The 23,235-nt window shown below is 33.8% G+C and overlaps 1 protein-coding gene across 1 annotated transcript in view; it reads left to right on the top strand.

Annotated features, from left to right (window-relative positions):
• LOC105993437 (dystrophin-like) overlaps positions 1 to 23,235 on the top strand; it is a gene marked incomplete at its 3' end in the record, with an annotated part of 1,816,642 nt that overhangs the window by 656,620 nt on the left and 1,136,787 nt on the right. The window contains 2 exon segments of the mRNA XM_013026710.1: positions 3,245 to 3,420; positions 22,227 to 22,350. Coding sequence (XP_012882164.1) covers positions 3,245 to 3,420; positions 22,227 to 22,350 — 300 coding nt within the window.

Here is a 23,235-nt window from a genome sequence, read left to right as displayed (position 1 = left end):
TTAGCATTTTTACTTAAGGCTAGCAGCCTGTCACTTGAGCCACAGCTCAAGTTAATTGGAGGTAAGAGTTTCTTTGAAGGACATTATTGCCCCTGCTGTCTTAGAATGACAATTATCACATCTCAGCCTCCTGAGTAGCTAAGATTATAGGTGTGAGCCATTGGCACTTGTCTTAGAACAATGAAACCTATTGAAGTTTTGAAAGAAAGAGGGAAGTAGAATAGAGTGATAAGTTGAATTTGATGGAATATGCTATATACATACAGTGCATATATGCAATTATCCCAATGAAGCTCCTTTAAAAACAAATATACAGAAGAAAACATTTAAAAAAAGAAAAATAACTAGGCACTAGTGGCTTAAACCTGTAATCCTAGCTACTCAGGAGGCTGAGATCTGAGGGTTGTGGTTTGAAGCCAGCCCAGGAAAGAACCTCCCTGAGACTCTTACCTCCAATAAAGTACTAAGAAAAGCCAGAAGTAGTGCTGTGGCTCAACTGGTAAAATACTAGCCTTGAGCACAAAAAGGCTTAGGGATAGTGTCCAGGCCCTGAGTTCAAGCCATAGAACTGGCAAAAGAATAAGAAAGAAAAGAAAAACATTATATTCATATAATAATGTATTTAAACTATCATTTACTCTTTTTAGGCTGTTCTTTTCCTCTGTTATAGCTGACCTTTTGAATGGGATAAATTAATCATACCTTTAGGATGCTAACAAAGAACCAGAGGCCCCTGGCATAGACCTGTAAACTTAGCTACTCTGGTAGCTAACTGGAAGATCATGTTTTAAAGACAACCTAGGCTGAAAAGTCCATGAAACTATGGCAAATTAACTTGTAGTAGGGGCATGATTCAAGTGGTAGTGTTCTAGCCATGAGGGAAAATGCTAAGCATATAAGGCCCTGAGTTTAAGCCCCAGTACTGGAAGAAGAAAGATAGTTCTAAACAAATAACTTATGCCTCAGTGCTTGAAAATAAGATTTAATAGGGTCACAATTATTAGGCTTCAAATCTTTAAAATCTGATAGGTAAATATAATACTTAGCTTTACTCTGTGTTTGTCCAAGGTTCAAAGCAAATTTTAGCTGGAAGAAGTGATATTAAGATAGATTTCTGTTAGGTACCAAAAAGATCTTTGCCTGAGAGTTTTACCTTCCCAGTAAAGAAAGAGATGTCAGCTTCTGGGAGTCATGATTCCTGTAGTAAGCAGCAAGCTAGGTTAAATAGCCTCCATAATTCTTCATCTGTCTATAGTTTTTAGTGATTTTTAACATAATTAAGCATTTATAGTCAATTATTAAAAGCCAGGGGAAATTTAGTGTATGACCAATGGTTTTACATGGAATAGGTTTTGGGAGTAGTTGCTAGTATTTTAACATAGATGAATTCTGTCTTATATTTGCAGGGTCAAGGGGTGGTGGTTTTCTTATGATTTCATCTTACAAGAAAAGAAGTAGTGTTTTTTAATTGCAGTATTGTGGTGTTACTAGTACAGCACATTTACATAGCAAAATCATAGTATGGTTTTATTATAAATCTTGTCTTTTTTGTAATGTTTTGCATAATTAAATGCAATTTTATGTTATGTTGTCATTTTCCTCGATCTCACATAAGCACATCTAAGCAATTTCATAATGGGTGTTAATAAGAAAACACTCTTAAAATTGCAGAAATTGTCATATCTAAATATTCAGGAACACAAATATTTCCTGAGCTATAGCTGTAAAAGAAATGACCATTATGAGTGCTAATGACTCACAGATAGTTTAAAGCCAGCCTGGCAGGAAAGTCCATGAAACTCTTCTCTCCAATTCTCTGCCAAAAATCTGAAAGTGAAGCCGTGAATCAGGTGGAAAAGTGCCAGCCTTTAGTGAAAAACTAAAAGACAGCATCCAGGCTCTGAGTATAAAAACCCCAGGAGACAGACAGACAGACAGACAGACACACACACACACACACAGAGAGAGAGAGAGAGAGAAAGTCCCTTTATATTTTTAGTAACTCTGAATTCTATACTTTAAAATATTTCCAAAATCTGAAAAGTTGCTTCTAGTCATTGTGTGAAAACATACCCATTAACCACAAAAAAGAGCAAAAGTGGAGGTGTGGCTCAAGTAGTAGAGTGCTAGCCTGGAACAAAACAGTTCAGGGACAGCACCCAGGCCATGAGGCCAAGTACCAAAAAGCTATAAAAAAAAGTAAAAAAAATTATGAGATAGCAAATTGGTGAAATTGGTGATTAAGGATGGAATGAAAGTATATCTTATACAAATTTTCTGTCTGGTAATTTGTCTGCTGTGTGAAGGTGGAAGACATCATGATTGGGTTGCAACCTATATTTTCTAAGACTGATGAACTACGCACAACCTTAGAATGTTTAAACAGAAAGTAGTGTAATTACAAAGTATCAGTCTCCAATAATGAATTTAGAAACTAAAATATTTGAACATAGTCACAAGTTTAAACCAAGAGTAGTGTACTTCTTAGCATTTGAATAACATTAAAGAGCAAGATACCTGTGGGCCAATATGCACTCTGTTTTGCTCATTCGGTTACAAAATATTTTATTACAAAGCTCAACTTTTATTTTAAAGTGCCTGGCATATAAAATCATTCCATATGATCAAAGATGCATTTCTTTTATTATTTTTTGCTTATTTTAGAAAAAGCTCTACAGTGTAATCTAGCGTGGCTACACATGTGTGTTTCTCCTGCCTCTAGCTCATAAGTGCTCGGATTACAGGTGTGCCTCATCATGCCTACTGTTCAAAACATGTATTTTATCAACTTTTTATTTCATATATTTTATTTCTTGGCTTCAAACTTTTGCTTTTGTTTTATGTTAGTAGCCATCTATCGTGTGCCAGATGATGGAACTGGTATTTATATATTTTGGTAAAAATCTATATTAATGTAAACACTTCAATTAGTATGCCTGAATATCGGAATGACACTCTTAAATTGTTCTCCTTTGCTCCTTCCATTACTGCATTTTAACTAATAAACTGAAGAGGAACTAAGTGTAGTTTTGCTTCTGAGATTACTTAGCTTTACTATTTCAGTCGGCATAACTTAAGTCAGATAAAACAATTTGATTTGGGTTCAGTATGGTGCTATTTTGATCTGAAGGTCAATCTACCAACAAGCAGGAACAGTTTCTCATTATTTTCCTTCACTACTCCAAGCACTCTTTACTGAAGTCTTTCAAACAATGTCTGACCTCTGTTTCAATACTTCTCACAGATTTCACAGGCTGTCACCACCACTCAGCCATCACTAACACAGACAACTGTAATGGAAACGGTAACTATGGTGACCACAAGGGAACAAATTCTGGTAAAACATGCCCAAGAGGAACTTCCACCACCACCTCCCCAAAAGAAGCGACAGATTGTTGTGGATTCTGAAATTAGGAAAAGGTGAGACAATTTTAATGGTGGCTTTCTGCATAAATGAAGGTTCATTGTTAAGCAGAAAAACACATTTACCTCTATGTTTTGATGGCGATCTTTTTACTCAGACAATATTTCTGGAAGCCTTAGATACCTGTAATGTCAGCTAAATTTCACAAGAAAAATAATGAAGTAAGTTTTAAAGTTTCCCAAAGAAAACACTATCCCATCAAAAACTGAATGCTTAATGAAAAGACTGCTGAATTGGAAGAAGAAACCACAGGTGATGAACTGCTGTGGGTGGCTGCATTTTCATCCTGAAAGTGTCTTTTTCTCACAAAAGACCTACTTATTCAGTACTTTGTTTTTCATTAAATGTCTTTCTTCCATGTTCATGGAGAAGTACACCTCTAATAGATAAGAATCCAGTCTGCTAGTTTACAAGAACATAATGCCCCAGTCTGCACATCCAAAATCAGGAGTAATTACAGAACAGATTGCCTGTTCTTTGATATTTATAAAGTCTTATCTTGAAGGTGTTAGAATTTTTAACTGATCTTTTTGTGGATTTTCTCCACTAGACATTCCAGATATGGTAGGTATTACATAAATCAGTGAAGATATTAAAAGATGGCAATAAAATTTCATTAAGTCAAAACTAGCATGAAAATCATAAAATGGTACAATTTCCATTTCCTTGCAGTCATTGTAATTCTAAGATTAAGAAGGAACATTGAAATACGCCTTATGTTTCTAACTAGCATATGTTCAGGAACGCATGGAACACTTGACATTAGAATTTGCATATACCATGGTACAGAAATATGGGAAGAACACATACCTAAAAATAGTGTATCAGATGTTCTAAGCAAAGGAAAAGAAACATCTAGAAAAGTTATTTGACTCTATCATTTAGAGCTTCTGCATTAATTCATGACTTAAAACCTGCCTAAATAATTTCAGAATATATCAGTAGACCTTCATGGTTGTGTCTGCTCAAGTTTGCACATGTTCTAGTCCATAGAGCAGCAAACTAACACCTCTACACCAAATACACCCAGATTCTAGTTTTTGTATGGTTCATGAACTAAGAATTGGGGGAATATATATATACATACATATACATGCATATATATATATTTATACATATATATTGGTTGATCATGGAGATTGAACTCTAGGCACTGTCCCTCAGCTCTTCAGCTCAAGGCAAGTGCTCTGCCACTTGAGCCACAGCACCACTTCCAGTTTTCTAGTGGTTTATTGTAGATAAGAGTCTCACGGACTTTCCTGCCCAGGCTGGCTTTGAACCATGATTCTCAGATCCCAATCTCCTGAGTAGCTAGGATTCCAGGCATGAGCCACCGGTGCTCAGCTGGTTTTATATTTTTAAATTTTTATTTTTTTATTGTGAAAATAATGTACAGAGGGGTTACAATTACATGGGCAAGATAATGAATAGATTTCTTATCAAGCATTGTAGCCTCCTCCTTTGTTTCCCCTTCCCATCCCTTCCCATCCTCCCCACGCCCCCCCACCCAATCCTCCCCACTACCCCCTACCCCCCGCACCAAAGTAGTAAAGTTCATTTTTCAACATAACGACTTGTACATCTCATTGTTGCAATGGGTCCACCTGTATCCCTATTTAAATGATTTGTTTTTGCCCTTCACCTCCACAAATTATACCGACATTAAATACAGTGAAAGCAGGGGTTATACTGTGGGGGAGGGACATACAAAGCAACAAAGAAATACCTTATAAATGTGTTAGAAACAATCGCATGAAAGAAAAAAAAATTTGAATACATATCTTAGGGTTCATTTCCCTAACAACACTTCATCTGACCTTTTCTGCTTGACTCAGACATATACTAGATATTGCAAATAAGGGAAACCATGGGACCTATGTTTCTTTGGGCCTGGCTTACTTCACTTAATATAATTTTTTCCAAGCCTTTCCATTTCCTATATTTTTAAATGATGGAAATTATACTTCAGGACTTGACGATGAGTTAAAGTTCCAGTTTTAGTGTCTATAAGCAATAATTTTGTGGAACACACACAGTTACTCAAATTGGTGCTATCTGTGACTACTTTCACCTTATAATGGTGAAGTTGGAAAAATGTAAGTGAATTTGTATGCCCACAAAGCCTGAATGATTACAATCTGATTTGTAAGAGAAAATGTTAGTTGATAGAGGGCAAATTATTTTACTTAGGCTGAAATTTTAATCTTCATTGATAGAGGTCAAATTATAATTCACAAATAAAATCCATGAAGCTCTTTTCTTTTTATTAATCCTAATACTGTGATCATTCATTTGATGAATATCACATTAGATATGTATGCGCAGACAATGATAAGTAGACACATGGATTTATGGATCTGACACAACAATCCAATAGTTCTTCAAACAGAGTAAAACATAGTTTGTTAATCTTAATATTTTCAGAAACTGCTTTTTATAGAAACCCACAAAACAAGTTGAGCCTTGTCAAGTTTCATTCTTGGTTCTTATACTGAAGATATATTTATTTAGAAAAGTGTGTTCTGACTTTATCTGTTTTCAGAAAGATTGACTAAGTGAAATATTTTCCCACCTACATCCTGTTTATATCATATGTGCCCAGCAGTTTGTGCAATTTCCTGGAATGAGATATCCAACTTGATACATAATGATGAACTAAATAGAACCTAACACTTATTGAGAATTTTGTTAGCAGCTCAGCACTGATTCAATATTTTGTCTGCATACTATTCTTTCCAATAATGTTCCAAAATATATATGGTTGAGATATTACTATCACACATAACTAGAATTTCAACTGTGGTGACCTGGCTACAGGAGTTAGATTGTATAGTAAAGTATCTCGTTAGTATATATTTGGTTGTGTGCTGGAAGCTATGTAATTATAGCTGCTGTACCAATGTAATTATATTTAGCACTAACTTTTAAGCGCTAAGGTTTACTTTTTAAACAACATAGGTATATAAGGATTCTATTTGTGACCCTAAGTTGATGAATTTAGACTGAACAAAGAGAATAAAGAGGAAGCATGTCAAAATAAACAAATTCAATTGTCTAAAGATGGAAGCTAGTAATTATTAAGCATGCAAACACCACCGAAACCTCAGTATTAGTGTCCCTTTCTTATCCCATGTGAGAAGCATTAACATTTCAATATGAATACTGTTATTGTTACAATCTATTCAACTATTTTCTCTTGAAAATTATGTTCTCTTTCGGCTTCTACAATACATCATTATGACATCATTACGTATCTCTCATTACTTATTTTCCTCTCTTACCTAATCACTAAGTCTTTCTCTTGTCCCTTTCACTTCTTTATCTGATTTGTCTCCTTTCATTGATTTAAGACTGCTTCTAATTGAATGACTCCCAAATCATGGAGTTCACTATTTGAATCTCCCCTTAAAATTTCACCTTTGTAATTAATTATAAAGCTATGATCCATATAATTATTTTTATTGATGTGTCAAAGAGTAACAGATAATAGAAAAATCATGGTGTTTGGAATCAAAATTACTCATGTTTGAAACTTGCCTTTTTCAGTTAGTAGCTTATAATTTCAGGTAAGTTACATAAGGCCATTCCTTGGGTTCATTCTTATCACTTTATGTACAACCATGAGGATCAAATAAGAAGCATTGCATATGGAGTTTCTATGGAAATTAGTATTCCATGGGTGTTCTGCTGATCATTTGATCATGGTGAAGTTAGTGGAAATGCTGAGGATAGTAGCTGTGAAAGTGATGGCAGCGGAGTTAGAGGTAGTAGAGACCATTGAGATGGAACTGGAGTAGAAGTAGAGATGGTTGATATCTAGAGCTTCTACAAAAGCATACAAAAGTGTTTCTTATTTAAAACATGATTTTCTACAGTTTTTTCAATTTATGTCTTTTGATTTGTTCCATATTTATTACTATTATATTATTAGGAAAGTGTTATATCTTCACTCAGTTTCTAATAACTCTGCCAACTCTGACTTAAGCTTTTTTTATCCCCCTGTGATGAGACTTCTCCCCTTTCTTATTAATCTTCCTAAAATTGATATATTGAAAACTTTGCCTTTTTATGTTGTATCTATAGATACAAGATTCTTTTGGTTTCAGTTGCCTCCAAAATAAAAGACAAATTATTCTTATAGTATTCTATATTACTATTTTCTTTCACCCATTTTAGGACTGCCATTCCTCAAATTTTTCTATTGACCAGTAAATTATGTTCCATTCATTTTGGTATGTGCTTTCATGCCAGTCACATATTATTTCATATCACCAATCACAGTAAAGTAAGTTTGCCATACTTCTTTATGTTTTGTTTAAATTTACTATTGAAGTATTTATGTAATAAAAAAGGGATAAATATTTGTTGAAAGAAAACATGATACACTTCTATTAATTGAAGTACCTTTTATTGGCAATTTCAATATCATTACAGAATTCTACATAGCTCCCCAAGAATTTGTTCTTAATAACAAATTCAAGACCTTTCAAACAATCTTCAGTTATATCATTTCCCTTTAGGATGTCATTATATACTCAAAACAATGAAAATATTTAAAATTTAACTTTGTATTACAATATAATTTGTCTAAAGTTCCATTTACTTGATTCCTTAGTAGGTATATAGTCTCTACATATTTTGTATTTACTATTTAAATTGTTTTCCTTACAGTAGTATTTACAAAAGTGTTTGGTGATCTTGGTACAAGAGGTAATTAGTTCTAATATTAAATTATTGCCATAGTTCAGTGATACTATTTTACATAAAGGTAATTATCAGAGTATGGAAGTCAGACTATATTAAAAGTAGATTTAGTATCTAGTTAATAAGGATTTATCCGGGAGATTAGTTCCTAATCATGTAACAATTATATAAAGGATTTTCACAAAGCTTTCATTTATATGTTTGTATCAATCAGGTGAAACAAATGACAAATTTAATTATGTTATTTTTTTAGTTAAATACCATCTCAATGAAGGTCCTTTGCCCAAATCTTGTCAGTTAACATCTTTGCCATCAAGGATAGAATAGAATCATTTAGAAATACCTAAATTCACAAGGTCTTTTTCTAATTGCTAGGATGGGCAGTGGGTATGTTTGCTTCTTTTGCCCATGATCTCCTTGAGTATTAAATAACAATGTATTTTGGCTGGACTACAATGCTGCATTGCTTCATTATTATTTCATATACTATTTTTTCATTTTTAAAATATACAATTTTTTTTGTCAGTCGTGGGGCTTGAACTCTGGGCCTGGGCACTGCCCCTGCTCTTCAGCTCAAGGTGAGAGCTCTACCTCTTGAGCCACAGCACCACTTCTGGTTTTCTAGTGGTTTATTGGAGATCAGAGTCTCACAGACATTTCTGCCCAGGCTGGCTTTGAACCACGATCCTCAGATCTCAGCCTCCTGAGTAACCAGGATTAAAGGTGTGAGCCACCGGTGCCTGGCTAAAATATAAATTTTTGTCTTTGATTTTATGGTTCTTACAAGATTATATCCCCCCTCTCCCTCCTTAAGATAATATTAATTTATAGACACATTCCTAGGTAAGCGTTACAGGTGACTGTTCATTCTTCAGTTTAATGATAGGCATAAATATCATAATTATTTTAACTTGAGTTCCAAAACTGATATCTGCAAGTTGTACACTGAAATCTAGCAACTTATTGAAGAACCTAATTAGATTATTAATATGTATATGAACTCTTTTAGTGAATTTTTTTCATGGGATAAACTCCTAAAATAGCTGAGGTGTTGGACTTGGTAATATTTTGTGTCATGATGTAGACCAGAGAAAAACAAAATGTTTTAGATGGCTTGCTTCTTTTTTCCCTAAGGGAGACTAGACTTGTCCAGGATTACAGGTTAATTGAGGTCCAGAAAGGTTAAATAACTTTCTTTCAGGTGCAAAATAAGAACTAGAGCTTACTCTCCTTATTTCCATCCTAGTGTTAGACTCAAATGACCTTAATCATGAACTCAAATTTCATTGTAGACAGTAGTTTTGGTAAAGAACAGAAACATTTACACTATCTTTAGACCTTCCCCCAAAGTAACCATGTATTTAATATTCTTAAAATTATTTTGTCATAAAAGTCAAGAATAAGTCAATAACCATGTTTTAAAAAATACTTATGTGAATTCTTGAGACACACTTAAAGACTATTCATACCAGGCATGAAACCCCAGCAGCACCAAAGAAGAAGAGATTGCTTGGAATGCAAATGGCAGAGGCTTTTCAAACCTGACATAGAAACTACTAGAGTTATGGATCCAGTTTGAGAACCCTTGCATAAAATCATTTTACTATGTTAGTACGCAACAGAATCACCCTGAGAGCATGTTAAAAGACATCCCTGTATTCACTGAGTTTTGAGTTCTCCAGAACTGGAATGGGAGACTATAATTTTAATTTCTAACAAGCACCCAGGTGATGCTACCTCTGCTGGCTCAAGTCCCATAGTTTTTAAATCAGCAGAGTAGAGACAGCATCAGCTCTGTTATAATCTGGCTTTTGATTATCCCCACACTAGACCCAAATACTAGGCCATCTCTGAGGACAGGATTCATGGAGGTCATTACCCCCATTTTAGGACACCTATACTGTTGTATGTATAATGCTTTACTAAGATGACACATCCACTAAATACTAATACTGTGCTTCCCTGGCCAGGGTCCATTTCTTATTCCTGACCTGCCATGGAGTCTTCTGTGTACTAGATACTGAAAACATTGTTTTTCAACAGGAGAAATAAATTCTGATGTTCTGTATAGGTATTTTTAATTAATGTATTAACTTAATACCAAGTATAATGTGCTATATGTTTCAAAACAGAAGAGAGGATCTGTAATGTTTTTCCCACAAAGAAATGTTAAATTGGATGGGAAATAGTTTATATTATTTAGCCCAATGTGATCATTGTACATTACACACACATCAAAACATCACATTATGCCCATGAACAAGTAAAATTATTATGTATCAATTTTTTTAAAACAAGAAATGTAGCCTAATAGGAATTGTTCCAATGATATAGTACTTGTAGCTCTTGATGTCTAGCTAAGGAAGTTGCATGAAAATGTAATCCTTCAGAATGTGTACCAACAGTGACAACTTTAACATAGCTGGGCCAGATTTGGATAGACTTGTTTGTTTTTAAAGTGAAGAAAATGCTAATTACAATTACTTATCATCTATAAGAAGACACATCACTGAGTGCAAAGCCAGTCTTCCATGTGGAAATCTCTGTTCTTTTACTTCTGACTCTTTCTTTAACCTGGTTATTCTCTACAGGAAGTACTGCTCTCAGCCAGGTCTCTAGAGAGCTCAATTGCTAAATCCAAGGTCACTCTTCAGTTAGCCTTTTTGACCTTTGTGCTGTGCTTGACAGGGATGTTTAGTCCCCTCTTGAATTTTTCTACCCTTCACTTTTTCAGACATTTTTCTCTCTTGTTCATCCCCTCCCCACTTTCTGACTATTGTCTTGTCAGTCTTTTTCTTTTTATCCCTTCTAATGCCAGTTTACAAAAGACTATTTTTTTCTCAGTTGTGGGGCCTGAACTCTGGGCCCAGGCACAACACAAGACTTGAATTTTGGTTGCATCTTCTTTTCAAAAATGACACTATTTTACTGGGAAATATTTTTTATGATCTTGTCTTTATAGACATTTGTATCTTTTAATTTCCAAATTAATGTTTCTAGATCACCTTTTTTGATGTTCATACCTATGTAATCAAGTACTTACAGCTATGCACACTTGGGTTTCTCATACACATCTCAAATAGAGTTCTTCAGTTTATATTGCACAACTCTAGGCAGTGTAATTCACAGCATAGCCTCAGAATGATGCTGCCTGAACTTGTGCAATGAACAGTTTGTGTAGCTATTCAAACTGCTCTTTATATTGCCACTAAATTCCTTCAAAGGACACCTATTAAACTCTCTTTAATGTATTCCTACCTCCTCATCAGCATTTCCTTCTGCCTGGTTTAGCCTCTGAAAATTTTTGCATGAAATTCTTTACTGATTTCTCTGCCTCTAGTCTTACCCTTCCTGTCTCAACTCATCTGAGTCCCCTAGGGGAATATCTTAAAATACAATTTTAATTAGATCATCCTTTTGTCCATAATTCTTGAAATGCACATCATAAAAATTCCTTTCGGATCTTCAGCTTCCTAACTCTGTAGTTTCACTCATTCTCCTCTGTCCAATTTGTATATAACAAATAACACTCAAAATAGTCTGTATTTATGACTAGATAAGGAGCTTCAGCCAGAATATAAATCAATGTACTTCTTCCTTTGTCCAAAAAGTTCAGCAATTAAAATTAAACATGAGATGATATAATGTGCTTACTGATTTAACTACTTATCCTCTGGTGAAAATTCTTATCCTCTCACAAACTAGTAGAAATATTTCACTGACTGACCATAGACCACATTCCCTGTGCCAATACACTTCAGCTTTAACTAACCACTCTTTGTTCTCCAAATGCTTTATATTTTCTGGAGCTTCTATTTCTTTGTGCCTGCTATTTTCATTCCATAAGATTCCCTTTACACACTTTCCTTTGTATTTTCATTACCTCCCAAGTATGCTCTCTAGGATCTTCACCTTCTAGACATTCCTCAGCCTTTTAAATATTTCCATTAAAGCTTTAGCAAATTTTATTGTAATGACCTGGCTTTTACTTATACATATTTCTAGTAATATCTTTGGGATGGGAGGAGCCAGTTTTTAAATCTCGACTGCATTTCATTAGTTATTGAATGGGTATTTGCTAGAGCTCTGTCATAGCCATATCAGGAAAGCAAAGTACTCTATGTGTTTTGGAGTACCAGTAATACTGGGTATTGCCTCAGAAAATGAGAGATACCTTAGAAGCAGCACAGGAGATAGAGAGGAAATTCAAAGCATTAAAGCATCAAACAACTGATAATAGGCCTAAATTTAGAGGAACAATGTGGGACCAGTTATGGAATCAGAGCTTTAAGTCAAAGCATTCTAACAGGTATTAATGCACAGTTGAATTCCAGGTACAAAATTGGAATGAAAGAAGAAAGGTGGCTGTTTAGAGAAAACTGAGTCCTTATTCATTTAAATTGTTATCTTCTCACTAACAAATTTGAATGGTACTAGAAATATTCTTAGTCTGGCATCTTCTGCAAATGTTCTTATGAAAGTCTCCAGAAACCTTTATTTGTTTTAGCGAACACACATTGTGACATCACACAGATATAAAAGCCATACCTAGATATTACATTCTTCCAAAATGCAAATGATGAAACTCTAGTTCTCAGTGTGAAGGTATTAGGGGATAGAATCTTTGGGAAATAATTAGAGTTAGATGCACTAATAGGCAATGATACCCTTATTAGAAGACACATAAGAGAGTATGCTTCCTTGGTCACATCTACCAAAAGTGGATGAGTTGAAGAACGATATGACTACAAGCCAGGCATAGGGCACTTACCAAAACTGACCCTATTGGCACTTAGACTTGGCTTCCCACCTATAAGACCATATATATTTGTTGCTTAAGCCATTCAGTCTCTGGTATTTTATTATGGCAACCTGAACTGACTTAGAACTAGCTTTGCAAAAAGGTAAGATTTAGTTTGTGTTTTAATGAAAGTTCATAGAGATGTTCACTAAAAGAAGTAGACAGATTGAAACAGGTCATGATGCTTGGGAAGTAGCAGTGGGGCCATAAGACCACGTTAGATTTAAATGGCTTTGCACATTGCATTGCTCTAGCTAGTTTCTGAACCCTGACTGGAAGTTATTTAAACTTTAAAGACCCACAACATAAAAGCATGTTAAAGTCCTTTAAACTCAGTGAGCTTTCACACCGAGAATGTTTAAAGTTTAAATTGCCTCCCACAGGGTCCAAGGCACATCAAGTATATAGTGGGTTTCTTTGACTACTCCTATAGTTAGTATGAGTCCCCAGCATTTTAGGAAGAAACTAATACCAACATTCATTTTCATGCTAACTTTACTATTCATTCAACTAAGATCTAATCAGTAGAATTCACAAAACATTTCAATTGCTATCACTGTAAATCATACTTCCTGCATGAAGCTTGTTCTCTAGCACAAACAGTCTTGAAAGGAAAACCATTAACAAAATGTTAGAAAGTTCCAAAGAAGAAAAGTTTGCTTTCTGCTTGATAGGTACAGAAGTCTCATGAAGAAGTTAATATCTAAAAAGAGTTAAGGTGTAGAGAAGTACTGGACTCATGATGAGGGAAAATACACAATAAGATACAAAGTGCAACCATTATACAAACAGGTACCCTTACCACAGACTTGTCAGTAAAGGATGAAGAGAAGTAGATAATGAGGTTGAAAAGGTAGATTGAATTTATAGTAAAGAAAACTACTTATTGTTGGGCAATGGAGTGTAGACTTTAATCCCCTCATCATGGAGAATCAATACATCTTTTTTCCATAAGAGAGCAATACACATAGGGGTGCTGTGAGACATAAAGTTCAGTCCCCACAAAGCAGAGAGAGATACCATCTTCCCCTCACTCCATAAAACAGGCAAAGTGTCAGCAAACTTCTCTAAAAGGCCAAGAGTAAATGTCTGGGACTTTGTGTATCACAGAATTTATTTTACACCTGCGCAACTCTGATGCTGTAGGTTGGAAACAGCCATTAGCATATCTAAATGATAACATGGTTATATTTCCATAGAATTTTCTTTACAAAAACCAATTATGAGCTGGGCGCCAGTGGCTCACGCCTATAATCCTAGCTACTTAGGAGGCTGAGATCTGAGGTTCATGGTTCAAAGCCAGCCCGGGCAGAAAAGTCCGTGAGACACTGATCTCCAATGAACCACTAAAAAAACCGGAAGTGGCGCTGTGGCTCAAGAGGTAGAGTACTCTCCTTGAGCTGAAGAGCAGGGACAGCGCCCAGGCCCAGAGATTAAAACCCACCACAAAAAAAAAACCACAACAACAACAATTACGGTCATATTAGTTTCATAGAACATTGTTGATTGCTAAACAATTGTTGACCATTTTGCTATTGGTGATTTTTATTTTTCTTACTATTTTTGTTACATCTACATTTGAAGCTTTTATACTTGTTTTATTTTTTTTAATAATGACTTATCAATTGTTAAACAACCAGTGAGAAAACTACAATTGTACTCACACATGAATAAATGAGAAATGGCAAAGGGATGTCTCAATGCTAGTTTTTTTTTTAGGGATAGGAGTAATAATCACAGTAGCTAACATGTATTAACGTGCTTCTACAATATGTTAAGCGCTCTTGCAAAAATGTACACCTATTAACATATTTAACCCCAAAAGCAGCCTTATAAAATATATTGTGTTATTGTTTCCCATTAACAATTAGAAAAATGAGTCACAAAAGTTCAGCAAACTTGCTGCTCAGGGTCACATAGTTTATAGAGAGGAGTAGGGCCAGGACTGGAAGCTCAAAAACTTCATTCTTAACCCAATACTTTTCTATATTATGATGAAAAAGTTTGTTGCAAACCATTTCAATAAAATGGGAAACTTAAGGACCATTTAAAAATTGGCAAAATTCTGACAATGTATTTAAGTCTACATTATAATATCTTCTGTGCAGTCTGAAGTCTCATGATTCTAGAGTCTCTTTGGAGCATTTTGCTGTGGTTATATACAAAGATCTTTTTCATTGAATTTTTTCTATTTAACGTATCATATGCATCATCAATACAGAAATGAAAGTCTCAAATAAAGGAACTATTTTTCTAAGGTCAAGACTTCTGATATCCATCAATTTTTAACCGTGTTATATATAAATGGTGTAAGAATTATCTTTGTTATTAGAATGGAATTCAGAATATTTTAGGAAATCATGGAAGATTACAAAATAATATAAAATTGAGAAAGTAATTCACAATGCCATATACCTACAGTTAAATATTATATAATAGGTTCCTGAGAATATTCAGAAATAATACTATGATGGTAGAATCTAGAATCAAATTTTGACATAATCCAAAATGGCACAGCCATAACAACTAAATTATTTTGTAGTACATAGCAATAAACACTAATTTCATGTTGACATTTTTCTTACTTTGAAAATAGGAGTTTCCCTTTCATTTGGTACTTAAAAATGAAAGTAATGAAAATCTTTGGATTCAGGAAGATCTGGTATTGACTTTTAACTCTATGTTTTACTGATGTGAAAAGCAATAACCTCCAAAGCTTTGTCTTCATGATCTGTCTATAAAAATTAAAACTGTAATGAGTAGAATATAATTGTTCAAGTGAGATTAATTTTTCTTCATGAAAGCATGAAACATGATGAGCAGGTTTTAAAGTGGTATTTTTCCTTTTTTTCCCCTTTAAATTGATTGAATATAAATTTAACATCTAAAAAGCTTAATCTAGCTGAGCATAGGCAGGTCATGGCTGTAATCCTAGCTACTGTTTAATCTGAGATCTAAGAATCACAATTTGATGGCAACCAAGAAGGAACAGTTAATCAGATTCTTATTTCCAAGTTACCATCAAAAAGCTAGAAATGAAGATTTGGCTCTAATACTAGAGTTCCAACCTTGAGAAAAATCCAACTGAGAAGGTAAAACTCCAAGTTGAAACCCAAGTACCAGTTAACACATGCACACAAACACAAATACACAAGATTCATCTAAATGATAGAGGGAGGCAACTAAAGACATACTTATAAGAGTTCATGTATTTATGAATGGCTAAAAATTGGTGAATTCAATGAATCAGGGAAAAGCTACTATGTGATAAAGTCAAAAGAATTACCAATACATCTTTGAATTAAGAATATCTGCCTAAACTGTAGACATATTTTCTTAAGGGTTTCTATATATTATTACTTCCGGAGATTTTTGCATGTGTCAAAATGATTGAAAGCATTTTAACTGTGCATCAGAATATATTTTACTAACATGTTCTGTGAATGCTACTTTATATATTTGGATATTTTATGTTTCTCTGTAAGAAACTTTTCATGAAAAATGCATGTTTAGATGTGTAGATAAGAAAATGAAAGTGGGGGAGGATTGTGGGGGGGGAGGGGGAGGCTGGGAAGGGATGTGAAGGGTAAACAAAGGAGGAGGCTGCAATGCTTGATAAGAAATGTACTCATTGTCCTGCCCATGTAATTGTAACCCCTCTGTACAGTATGTTCACAAAAAAATAAAAATTAAAATTAAAAAAAAAGAAAAATAAAGAAAATGAAAGAAAAACCCAATTAAAGGCCAGATAAACACTAGAAAGGAATTTGCGCCCTCTAGTGACACACATTTTTTTTTCTTCACAAGGACATTTTCAGTCATTTTTGGTTTTCATTAACACTTCAAATTTGATTTGAAAATAAATGACTGAAGATTTCAACTTGAGCATATTACATTGTATGATCATAGATTTATTACTATGACAATATTCCATCTGTCATTTAAAAGGATATTTCTGTTAACTGTGATAAGATGATTTTCTTGCTGAAAATCTGGTGTTTCAAAGGGACTTTCAATTTATTGAAAATGAAAAATAGGCTAGAAACATCTGTGGTTTACAAAGTTGTATCTATGTGTCTATACACTCCTTGGAATTATTACTAACTCATCTAAAATAGCTGGATTTACTATCATAAATTTAAGCTATGATCTTAAACTTTACCTGTTCTTAAATATTATATGGTAAAGGTTGTAAAAATGACTTTAATCTAACAAACTCATACTTTAGAAATAGTCATAGAAGTGTATTTGAAATGATACAGATTCAATATCATTTAGCTCCTGAAATATTTGGTTAAATTTTACTTCTGTTATAGAAGAGATATTAATGCATAAGTTTTATTCTGTTAAGTAAAATCAACTGTCCTATAGATATACAGATCAATACCAGTGCCAGAATTCCGTGATTTCCCAGTATTAAGGACTTGAAATATCAAATCATTGACTTTGTATCAAAGAACCCATTTTAAAGGGTCATATTTTATGGACAAGAAATGTTTATAAGATGGTATGCCATAATTGACATTGAAGAGATGCCCAATTTTATCTTTGGACTAGACTTTAGATTTTTAGGTACAAGGTAAGTAGGGATATTTTAAGATAAGATAAATTAGATTTTTTTGTTTGGACTCTGTCCCTGGACAGAAATAAAACTTTTGGAAACATTTAAGAATATATTTCAGTATGTTGGGAATCACTAAATTATACTATATTGAAACATAGTACTTAACAGGTAATATAGTTTAAGCTTATATTCATAAACCTAAAAATATATTAAAGGCCATGTATATTTAAGGAATATGTTGTTTAAAGGAATATTAATATGGCAGTTTGCATAAAAATAATATGGTGTCCATTCCCATTTATCTTTATTTCTGAAGTTCTGTAAACTGTTAACAAGGTTTTACAGGTTTCTTGTTATAACCAGGAACCTTAATATTTTTAGATTTCATTTAGTTTGGTTGCTATATGAATAATATGATTAGGATTTCAAGGTGCATATATATACCTGGCCTCAGCTTTGTATTCAAAACCTCTAAGGTAACATATTCATGAGATTTTTTTTTAAAGTATATGTAAATTTTTACTTCAAGGCTGGTTTGAAGGTAGCTTCTAAATTTCATAAATTTAAAGGAATAAGTAAATAAAATGGGGAAGTTAAGTAATTTGTTCAAAAATAGTGAAAAGGTAAAAATCAAGGTGGCTCAGACCTGTAATCCTAGTTACTCAGAAGACTGAAATCTGCCAGCCCAGACAGAAAAGCCAATGAGATATCACCAGTTAGCCAGCAATCACTGGGAACTGGAAGTATGGCTCAAGTGGTAGAATATCAGCCTTGAACCAAAGAAAAAGCCAAGTGACAGTGTGAGGCCTTAAGTTAAAGCAGGTACAAAACAAAAACAAAACTCAACAAAAGGAATTCTGTGTATTTCCCAGTGTACCTTATCACAGCCAAATTGGAGTTATCTTCCTTGGCCTATTCTGGAAACAGTACTTTATGAACTTTTCAGTTTTATAGATAAAACTATTAGGATAGCACAACCATGTTTATTGCAGCATTGTTCACCATATGTGTGTGTGTGTGTGTGTGTGAGAGAGAGAGAGAGAGAGAGAGAGAGAGAGAGAGAGAGAGAGATAGTTAGAATGGATCCAAAGGATACAGTCTATGATATTGATTGAAGCACATTAAATGCAAAATGAAGTATGTGAGGAGAATAAAATAAATGATATATAGTTGGGCTGAATCTGGGGGTGTAGAGTTCTGTTATTATAGACTTACTAAACATCAGTTTCACCAGAGCTTTAGGAGAGGTAAAGTTGAATTAATATAAATGATTTATGAAGAAAAGCAAATGCGTGTACAAAATCCAAGATTTAATATAATATTGAAAATAACTTTCAATATTTTCCTTGAGCATTTTTAAGGTGGTAACTTATCTTTAGTTGGCAATTAGATACCTAGCTTCAGGTAGTATATATTATTATAGAAATACTACCCAGAAAGTACTAGGAATTACAGATAGCACCTAATTAACAAACACTTATAGATTTAAATTAGGAGTCTGTTAAGTTACTATGAAGCTCAGCACTTATCTCTATAGAATATTCAATAGCAATAGAAAACATGAGAATCTCTCTCTCTCTCTCTCTTTCTCTCTCTCTCTCTCTCACACACACACACACAAAGAAAGAAATGAGGCAATGTCTGACAAACTGGTAAGGAATTAAATACATATGAAATTATTACTTGGAAACCAGGGCCTGAATAAGATTGAAGGAAGAGATTTGTGTTTATTGTGCAGTGGAAATGTCACCAAGCATAAACACTGAATATAGGCCATTGGCACTCAATGAGACTACATGGGAGATCTTTTCAACTTTGTTTTCACTTCCCATTCATTCCTCTATGCTTACTGCTGGCATAAAGACATGGGAATGTTCAATGTTGAATACTACAAGAAAAACAGTACAAGAAGCTGATAGTTAACTCTCAGAATTCTAAGAGATGGTATTGAATGTTAGATATTGACATCTAGGCTGACTGCACATTTCATTGAGAAAGAATAAGTTTTAGTAAATAGAATAAAAAACAGAGATAGAGTTCACACAGTGTTCAAAAGTGGAAGTAATGAAAAAGAAATGTAAAAATGAGATTAAATCTGGATTACTTTAGAGCATGAATCATATAAAAGTTGAGTTTACTCTTCATCCTCTCTCCCTGGAAATCAAGATGTTATGATAATTGAAAATTTTCCTTATTTAGAATAGTAGAAGTTATTTATATTTATCATTTCATTTCAGAGAATATTTAAATCTATGTTTCTACAATTATGTACTTTTTCCCTAAGCAAAACACTTCACTAAAAACCATTCTAACAAAATTTAAAATCCCTTTAAAATGTGTGAATAAAAAGCATAATCATGTTCCATTGCATTTTTTCTGTTAAAGTGAAGTTCAAGCACCTAGTGTAATCCCTTTGCAAGTTTATATAATCAAACAAACAAACAAAAATTGAATGAGGAAAGACCTCTCTGTAGAATTTCGCATTCTGTTGCTTGGATTGATCTGAACTATTAGAACTACATGCCAACTGGTATCCAAGCCTCTCTTAAAATCTTCACAGCACAGCAAACAGACAGTTACCATGGTGTTGACTCCACAAAGACTTCATTGTGTAGAAATAACTGATTTACTTGGCAGAGCCTCTGGTCTAGAAGCATATTTAAAAGGTGGTTTTTTATTATCCTAAAATAGTCCTAGTATGAATTGAGTCCCTAGTTCTGTGTTTAAAATGTTGTATTTGTTCAAATAGATGCTTCATTAACCTAAACTCCTTGATAATGTAGACTTATGCCATTCCAATCTCTGCTTTTTTATTAAGTCTATACCATGTCTGGCATATTAGAGTATTTGTTATATATTTACTCACAGAAGAGTCATCTGACTTTTCACACACATACAGAAAAAGGAAGGAAGGAAGGAAGGAAGGAAGGAAGGAAGGAAGGAAGGAAGGAAGGAAGGAAGGAAAGGAAGGAAGAGAGAGACAGAGACAGAAGGAAGGAAGGAAAGAAAGAAAGAAAAGGAAAGAAAGAAAGGAAAGAAAGAAAGGAAAGAAAGAAAGAAAGAGGTTAGAAAGAAGTCTTAAAAGGGTAATATTGCAATTACAGTACACAGATAATAGAAAATTGGTAGACTTACATGGTGGAGATAAGAACACACTTAAAATGCAAGGTAGAAGCAACTTAAAATGAAGGAAAAGGAAAAGCCTAATGTCAGATAAGGACTAAGGAGGAGGTTGTATGCATAGGTCAGAGGGAATGTCTGGGCATAGACAGAAGAACAAAATCCTAACTATCCATTGTACTTGCCTCTGTAAAGTAGAAAAAAAAAGTCATGTTCTGAGAATTGGAGGAAGAAATGTCAATCTTTAAACAAAAACTTAAATAGTTCTTATTGTGAGTCAGAGATCAAAATAGAAAACTAAAAAGTATAGGATGTTGAGTTCATTTAAGGCTGTTTGAACATTGCCTTAGTTTTGATTACTCCTAAAAGTAGATCTGGAGACAAGGCTTTAAAATTTAGGTCCTAAGTGCAAGTAGTTTATTTGGAACATGATTGCAACAGGCAATTTAAGAATTATGCACCCAAAGAATGATGATGCATTTTCAGACATCAGGTTATTGCTGGGATAACTAGAGCTCAAATCAAATAGGAACCTCTGAGATGCCATGTTCTGCTTTATTTAATGCGTGTTAATTTCATCGGTAGGGTTTAAGTAATGTCCTCTAGTTTCATCAGTATTGTTACAATTTACAAATATTCACTTTATATTTAAAACTGTGCAATAGTACATTGAAGGGCTCTTAGGTTATTCCCGTATCTTGGCTATTCTCCTGAATAATCTGCTCAGCGTCAGTATTCCTTAGCTCCAAAGATTTCTGTTAAAAACACACAATGTTTTATAATAATAGACAAGACAAGCAGATATTACAGGAATTACCCACACCAAAATTCAGTAGCCTAATAGAGTAGTTATTTGCCATTTCTTAGCACTGTGCAATTTAAGTATTTCTTTGGTCTCTAATATGGCATCAGAACACTCATTGACTTAATTTAGCTGACGTTCAAATGGGCAAAGAAATCAAGGAAGGCTTTATTTATAAGAATGCTGCCTCTGCTCCTCCATGTAACCTCTACATGGACAGATGAAGCTTATTTAAAGCACAGCCACTTCACAGTCATGGGACTTATAACATAATTGCCTTCTCTGAGTGTATGTTCCAAGAAGACAAATTACACTGTGCTAGCACTTATCAAACCTTTATTTGAATGACTCCATTTGCCACAACAAGTTGCATGGTCAAACCCACAAATAATATATTTGAATACTATGTAAGAGTATAAATATCAGCATTATGGGTCAATTGGAGCCACCACCAGGAATTTTTAGTTTCTTGTAAATACTTTCCACAAAGAAAGAATCACCTTGGGAGGTAGTAATTTTTAAGGAGTACAGACATTCAGTCAGAGGATGTGTAATTGCATACAGGAAAGATTCTATAGATAATTTCTGCATTGAAGTGAATAAGATAGCCTTAATGATTACAGGACTCCAGATCAAAGCTGACTCCAAAGTTTGAGCCTATCAGGGAAATAGTGGTGTTATTAACAGTAATAGTAACATCAGGTAACAATCTCTGATTGGGAGGAGAATGATAAATGTGATAAATTGCTTTTCTTTCCATATAGGAGAAAAATATAATCAGGAAATAATGACTTTTGTTCTTTGCTCTTAGGTTGGATGTTGATATAACTGAACTTCACAGCTGGATTACTCGCTCAGAAGCTGTGTTGCAGAGTCCTGAATTTGCAATCTATCGGAAAGAAGGCAACTTCACAGACCTTAAAGAAAAAGTCAATGTAGGTTCTGCATTTAGACCTAGGCATTTCCCTAATTTGTGCTGCTTGTATATCCATGGCTATTATTAACTGATTCTATTAGAATTGATGAGATGAAAACAATGTGATATAATATTATTGAATATATAATTATATTACATATCCATCAAAATCAAACTTTAGCATATAAAATACCTTTCCTGATGCTGCAACCAGTAATCCTTTTCACAAATCATCTTTCATTTGTGTATCATTTAACTATAAATTAACAACTTGATACCAAGAACTCAATTGATTTTCCATCATATTCTGTTACTGAAGATTGAGTCTTAGGAAGCTTGTAGAACAAAAAAAAATAGAGTAAAATGGAGTATAACCAAATAGAGTAGAATCTTATGAATAAATACAAATGACCCTACTTATATATCATACATCACCAAAAAGTTACTCTTTCTAGTTATTGAAACCTTTCATAAAATACAACAGACATATATTCTAGGTAGAATGGATTAGAATACAAAATAGACAATTAGAAGTACAGAAAGCTATTTTTATAGTCAATGATACTTTATATATAAGATTTATATGCCTCATATGTTTAGGCATTACATTGTTAGTGGTAAAATATGCCCACTTTCCCTCAATATTTAAGTTAGCTTGCTTCTGTTTTAATTCCCTTATAAGATAATATAGTGTTGACCTTCTCAGTAGAGATTTTTTAAATTAATTTAATAAGAGCTGTTTAATCTTCAGGGAAATTACCAGGGCTTTGAATTTGTGGCTTCAACAATTATGAAACATTCATTTTGGTGTATAATTGATAACATTTTGTTAGAGAATTTCTACAAGGCAGAGTAAATATTGGAATCAGGCTATGGACACGTGATGATCAAATAATTTTAGTTA

Source organism: Dipodomys ordii, unplaced genomic scaffold (assembly GCF_000151885.1).
Source record: "Dipodomys ordii isolate 6190 unplaced genomic scaffold, Dord_2.0 Scaffold96, whole genome shotgun sequence".
Taxonomy (NCBI): domain Eukaryota; kingdom Metazoa; phylum Chordata; class Mammalia; order Rodentia; family Heteromyidae; genus Dipodomys; species Dipodomys ordii.
The sequence above is the reverse complement of the archived record's forward strand: the minus strand, read 5'-3'. Positions and strand labels throughout refer to the sequence as shown.